This window comes from Lycium ferocissimum, chromosome 2 (genome assembly GCF_029784015.1).
Source record: "Lycium ferocissimum isolate CSIRO_LF1 chromosome 2, AGI_CSIRO_Lferr_CH_V1, whole genome shotgun sequence".
Classification (NCBI taxonomy): Eukaryota; Viridiplantae; Streptophyta; class Magnoliopsida; order Solanales; family Solanaceae; genus Lycium; species Lycium ferocissimum.
The window spans coordinates 71,279,407-71,285,611 of NC_081343.1; the positions used below are offsets into that span (position 1 = coordinate 71,279,407).

At 32.6% G+C, this 6,205-nt stretch overlaps 1 protein-coding gene across 1 annotated transcript; it reads left to right on the forward strand.

Moving 5' to 3' along the window:
• The first annotated feature begins 3,051 nt into the window (after positions 1–3,051).
• Positions 3,052–5,842, forward strand: LOC132047331 (uncharacterized). The gene is made up of 2 exons (XM_059438346.1): positions 3,052–3,253; positions 5,526–5,842. The coding sequence occupies exons 1-2, from the start codon at positions 3,102–3,104 to the stop codon at positions 5,590–5,592; spliced, it is 219 nt and encodes a 72-aa protein (XP_059294329.1). The 5' UTR covers positions 3,052–3,101; the 3' UTR covers positions 5,593–5,842.
• The last annotated feature ends 363 nt before the right edge of the window (positions 5,843–6,205 follow it).

Consider the following 6,205-nt stretch of genomic DNA (forward strand, 5'->3'; position numbering starts at 1 on the left):
TCTATATGTATGCATCGACAGTGCAAATTTAGGTATGTTTATTAGCAATATAAAATATATATATACAATCACTACCCAATACATAAATCTTTACAATTGTACACAACTACGTACACATAGATACACTATATAATTCAAAGTGTTGGGCCTGTGCCATCTAGTCTACTATAACCCATGCTTCGTTTCACCCTAAAAAAAAAAAAAATATATAATAAGGTGGGTCTCATACTAAAAACACCAAGCAATATTAAAAAAAAAAAAAAAAGGAAAAAAGTGGACCCCCACCATCTCCAAACTCATGTAAAAAAAAGAAGAGAAAAGTAGACTCCATATTAAAAAAATCAAGTAATATCAAAAAAAAAAAAAAAAAAAAAAAAAAAAAGAGGTGCACCCCATATTGAAAAATCAAACAATATTCATGTAATTCTTAAAGATCCCCATTAAGCTCAATAATGTGATCCATTGCACATGCGTATCAACCCATTAGTGGAGCAAACGAAATTATTTCTTCAAAAGGTTAAGTACCCAAACCATACAATTTCCTTTCTTTTCTTATATTAATTTCGAGATCTAATCTAGATATTTAACGGTTGTATTTGCTATTCCATGCCATTTATTTGTTATGTTTACTAAATAAATATACTTAAAATATTTATATTTTAAAATAAGATAGAATTTAATTACTTTTTCATTTTTATTCTTACTCTAATAAATGTGAAAAGAGATTAATGTCATACAAGAAAAAATAATATTAAATGGAGACCAAATAATTAATAACGTAAATTAGTCAAATTCTAATTCTAATTGACGTTTCCTTAAAAAACCATACAAAAGACAACATGACAAGTAAAATGAGCTAAACCAAGAATAGTTACCAAAAATTTAAAAATAGTAGTTCTTCATTTTAGTAGAAAATCAAATTTCTACTTTGTTTTGTTTTAAACATGTAAAATTAATTTAATAATTTGAATTAGAATTATCCAAATCAAAATTTGATAAAAAAATAATAAGTACTGTTTAGGTCCAATCCACATACATTAACAATAGAATATTTTACACCTTTAAATTAATCAAATTAAAATTCAAAGTATCAATTGATGCTTAAATATTGCTATTATTTTATCTCAAAAAGAGGAAAAATAGTTCCTTTTAAACAATTCCTCTTTTAAAAAGTATTAATAATTTTTGCCAATTTTGTATTCGTAGCAAACACTAATATAATAAAGTTTTGGATACGGAAAGACAAACTACAATGTTATATTAATCGTGTTTTAACATAAAATGTGTATATATATATATATGTGTGTGCGCGCGCGCGCGTGCGCGTAAAAAGTAAACTTATGTATGTTTATTAACAATATAAAATATATATATTATCACCACCCAATCACAACTACATACACATAGATACACTATAATCCAAAGTGTTGGGCCCGTGCCGCCATCTAGTTTATTTATAATAGCGAGCCAATTATGTCAGATTATCAATTAACACTTATCAGGAAATTTACTTGTAATAACCTAATAAGTGACTGATTGTATAATATCTTTGAAATGGATACTTCCGATTAGTAGATTTTTTTTTCCATCATTAATTACAATTTACAGAGCTGGTTTAATTTCACGAAAGACAGTTCTCATCACGGACTCACTAGTACACAACTATAAAAGGTTAGAAAGAGTTGTGAAGAGAACAAATTGTTGTCACTTGTCAGTATTCCCGTAGCAACTAGCCAACAATATTCATGAACACATAAAGTTAAGTAAGAGAAGGAGAAATTCTCTCATTAACCATTTACAAATCACAATTCACAGCGTCCTAATCTTAATGACACCTAATAAGATTTCGATGAGTTACATATTCTGCCTCAGCTTCTGCCTGCAGGTGCTATATATGAACACTTGCTAGTGGCTGCTACTAGTGACATAAAAGTATTCCCGGATGTTGAAAAAAATCTTGACTAGTGTTTATTATTCTTTCTATCCAAAAGGAATTGTGATGGTTGGAGTATGAGAGCCAACATATCTAATTTGTAGTGTGAACTCAAATGTTTTTTTCTTGAATTTTTAAAAATAACAATTAGGTAAGAAGTTACATAAAATAATTAAACTCACAAGCTATTTAAAATTATAATGATTAACAAACTTCTTATACAATCATAATCAATTAAAATTTTGCTTGACTTTTCATGTTGTAGTACCATCATCTTTTTGTGACATAGGAAGTACATAAATTTTCTCCCTTGGGTAGCCAGTTTAGAAAATCATCAAAAAGGGGATGACACCATTTAAAAGGTTCTCGAATGGTAATGCGAAGCGTTTTCTTCGATGATTACAAATTCTTGATATTCTCAGTTTAATTTATAATACTCATGATTGAATTATTTAGTTTGATAAAAATGTTGGGTGCAAAATAAGTATTTCTATTTTATAATTAGAATTATTTCTCTGCTTTCATTTCATAATTGTATGAAATCGTAATTTAAAAAGTTTCCCAACTCATTAGCACGACTGCTTCAGGTCATTGGCACTTTTGTCCCTCATAACAAATAACCTTTCCGCGGGGAATGCGTTTCTATTTTCGCTATCATATTTTCTCATAAGTTATGCCCTGCATGACTTTTGAATCTAAGAAGTTTATGCCCCATTTGCATAAGTTCAATTGCTAAAGGATAAAAGCCAATTTGAAGGACAAAATTAGAAAAATTGCACAGTTGGTCTTTCAAATGGGCTGGACCTTAATATTTTCCCTTCAAAATTGTACTTATGTCTAGCCGGCATAAATTCTTTAAAGGCGTGGGACATAATTTGTGAATATTATGATGTGAAAATATAAAATTATGCCCCATGAAAAATTAAAAACCAATACAAAATAGAAACAAAAATGCAAATGAGCCTAAATATTAAAGACCACCCGAAAAGAAGGCCAATCCGCGCAGACCACTTCTGGTAGTAGCCCAAAGTTACACCACCTGAGAAAGCCCATAATTAAATAACCCATCAATTTGAGAAATCCGTTTTTGTTGTGACGCAAGCAAAACCCTTAGATAGAAATCAGATCAGCATCCTAATCATCTGCACTTGATTAATCCCAAAATTGAATGGCGTTAACGAACTTTATACTGACGGTGGTGGGAGTAAGCGCCGTTGTTTTACTGATGAGAAGCGACGTCAAACAGTCAGCCTCCATCTTCAAGCGTAACGTCCGTCAAATTCGACACTGGCTCGAAGAAGAATCCGCTTCCGCCGCTAAGTATGTCTTTCCCTATCAGAACACAAAATACAAATATGTTTCGTTTCTTTTATTTTAATATGTTAACTTCAAAAATAAAGAGAGAAAGAAGGGAGTTAATATGTATGTACTATAGCTCATATTTACAGTCTTTTCTTCTATGAAGTTGCAGAAACCCAATTTCAGCAGACCCAAAGACATTTTAGCAATGAAGCAAAACCAATTTTGGTATTTCTTGGTATCTTATCTAGGATAATTTGTCCATTTTTTGAGATTTGGTTGTAGATAGTATATTTTTTTTAAGATAAGGGAACCCACAACCGTTACTCTTTGGCTGCACACCCCGCTCCTGTGCAATAGCCGCAAACCACACTGAAGAGATAACTCACACTAGGCAATGGTTTTAGGTAGTATATTTAAATTGAATTAATCTAATGTACTTATAGTACCAAAGCATGAGTTTGGGTGTTTAGTGTTAAGTTTCTCTAAGATGTTCGCTTGAGTTGGATAAAAGTTTTCAATTTTTTTTTTTTCGCTGTAATATGTGGTATCTTGTCTGGGATTTTTTGTCCACTTTTTGAGAATTTGGATTGAGGTAGTGTCTCCTTAGGATATCTAAATAAAAAATTTCTGATGTGCTGATAATACCAAAACATGATTTTGGGAAAGCTACCTGTATAAAATTGGATGGGTGTGAAGTAAAAATTTGAGTAGAAGACGGGGCAAGATTAGAAAATGTTTAGTAGTGTTGATAGTGTTCCACAAATAGTGTTCCGCAAAATCCTTTTTCTTAGGAATGAGTAATGCTTTGAAACAGGTATTCAAAAATCTTATCCATATAAGTTGGATAATTTTCCATGTTATGCAAAGGCTGGTTATTTTAACTAATATCATATTGGAAAGTGTTTTGAATGCGAAGAAACTATCGGATTTTTTTTTATATGACTTAATGAAAAAACTTGCGTGACCGGTTCATTAATTCAGAAAAAGTAATTTGGTGAGCAGAAGGAAAGTTTAGCTTGTTTAGCAAAAGAGTTAAGAGTTTTGGGTACAAAGATATTGGGGGTTTTGGGTGGGGCGGGGGGTGGGGGGGTGGGTATGCTGACAATTATTTAGTGAGACCAGGATTCGAATGATAGAACCATTGACATGTTATTTTATTATTGCTTCATTGGGTTTTTTTTAAAAGTTGTTGAACTTAGTAGCATTTATTTATTATGTTTTGGCTTTGAGCCGTGGATTAGCCTTGGATGAGGGCGAAATCGTCCTGGCTTTCAGGGACGGTTCAGGTAGTGCTTCCAGATAGAACCATTATCATTTCTTTTTGAATATTTCTACTTGGAGGGCATTTTCTTTTTTTCTTCATTGAATAGCACAACCTATTTTGCACAGAAGTCGAGCTTTGGATGGTTTCATTTGATCTTCCTTTTTTTGATAGGTAGTTTTAAAATATTTTTATTGGAAAAAACAGCATTTAGGACATTGTTCCCCATTTTGAAGTTGTGAAAAAGAGTGGAGGAGAAATATTTCATGAACTAGTGAAAGATACATCCAGTACTGCTCTAGGATAATGAAATAAGCAAAAGTTCCTACTTAACAGGATTCTTAATTAATCTGTACAACTGTTCTTCTTTTTGTGTAAGTGTACATTCTGCTTAGGCTGTGTATTCTCATTACTTATTTGGAATGGTAAAATATTCTAGTAAAACTCAATATTGAGTTTCAGTTGCCTGGTTATGAAGTTATTGTTGCTTCTCTCTTCATAGAAGTGACCTGTGGAATAAGGATCTTAAGTCGCTTCTTCGTTTACAACACTTTCTCGGCTAACCAGATGATGATTGAGTCAAAGTTTAGGCATATACGTGTTAGTGCCTTTGCTTCAGTTATCGTATTACTTGTTGTTGATACAGTTCTTTCTCATTATTTTCAAAATGGCTTCTTCACTACTGTATTTCCTTTTCAAACCTGCTTTGATATGCTTTATTTGAGCCGAGGGTCTTTCGGAAACCACCTCTCTACCTTCACAAGGTAGGGGTAAGGTTTGTGTACACACCACACCTCTCCGGACCCCACTTATGGGATTACACTGGGTATGTTGTTGTTGTAGTATCTTTGCACAACTTCTCTTTTCTTATATAACTTCTAGTTTTATCTCATCACGCTGTATTAACTTGTTTCTCTTTGTAAATTGAATCCTTCACTTTTGCTTGCTTGGTAATTGGTTGCAGTTGTTATGTAATTTTGTTTCTGTGTATCAGCAGGTGAACATGACATGCCATTGATGTTTCTGCAGGGAAATTGAGAAGGCAAAGCCAAAGGAGATACCTAAGAAGGACATCCCCAAGGAGGACAAGCATTAGACTTGAGTTGTGTTGAAATTCTTATCGGAAGCTGCACAATTTCCCATCTGATGTTTCACATTTTGGTCCGTAACATATTTTACAATGACTAATTTAGGCTTCCCATTTACTATATCGTTTTGTAGCCCCTTAACTAGTTGCCATTTTATGGTTTTCAAGGTTATGACATCATAAACGTTGGTGTATGTATCCTGTTAAATATACTTTCATTCTAGTATATACTAAAGTGTCGATTATGCTTTAATATAAAGATCTGAAGAGATGTGCAGGATATGGTCGTTGGTACGCAAAAATGCGCGGAATGGAGTTCTGAAAATACTCTCGTCTTAAGCTACAACAGATGCAAAAGAACTCGGGTTTTTATTAGCATGTAATTTCTTGTGTCATGCTTGGTTAGTATGACGAAGGGAAAATGATTTTCTAAGGATCACAATTATAGTCTTTTGGTAATGAATGTCATTCTATGAAACAGCTTGAATAGAGGCGATAGGAAAATGAAGCTGAGGAAATGTGTAGAATGTAGTCTCGTCACCTGTGAGAAAAAATGATTTAACCAGAAAATTATGGAACTTATGTCAAATATCAGAAACTGCAACACCAAAAATTGCACCAT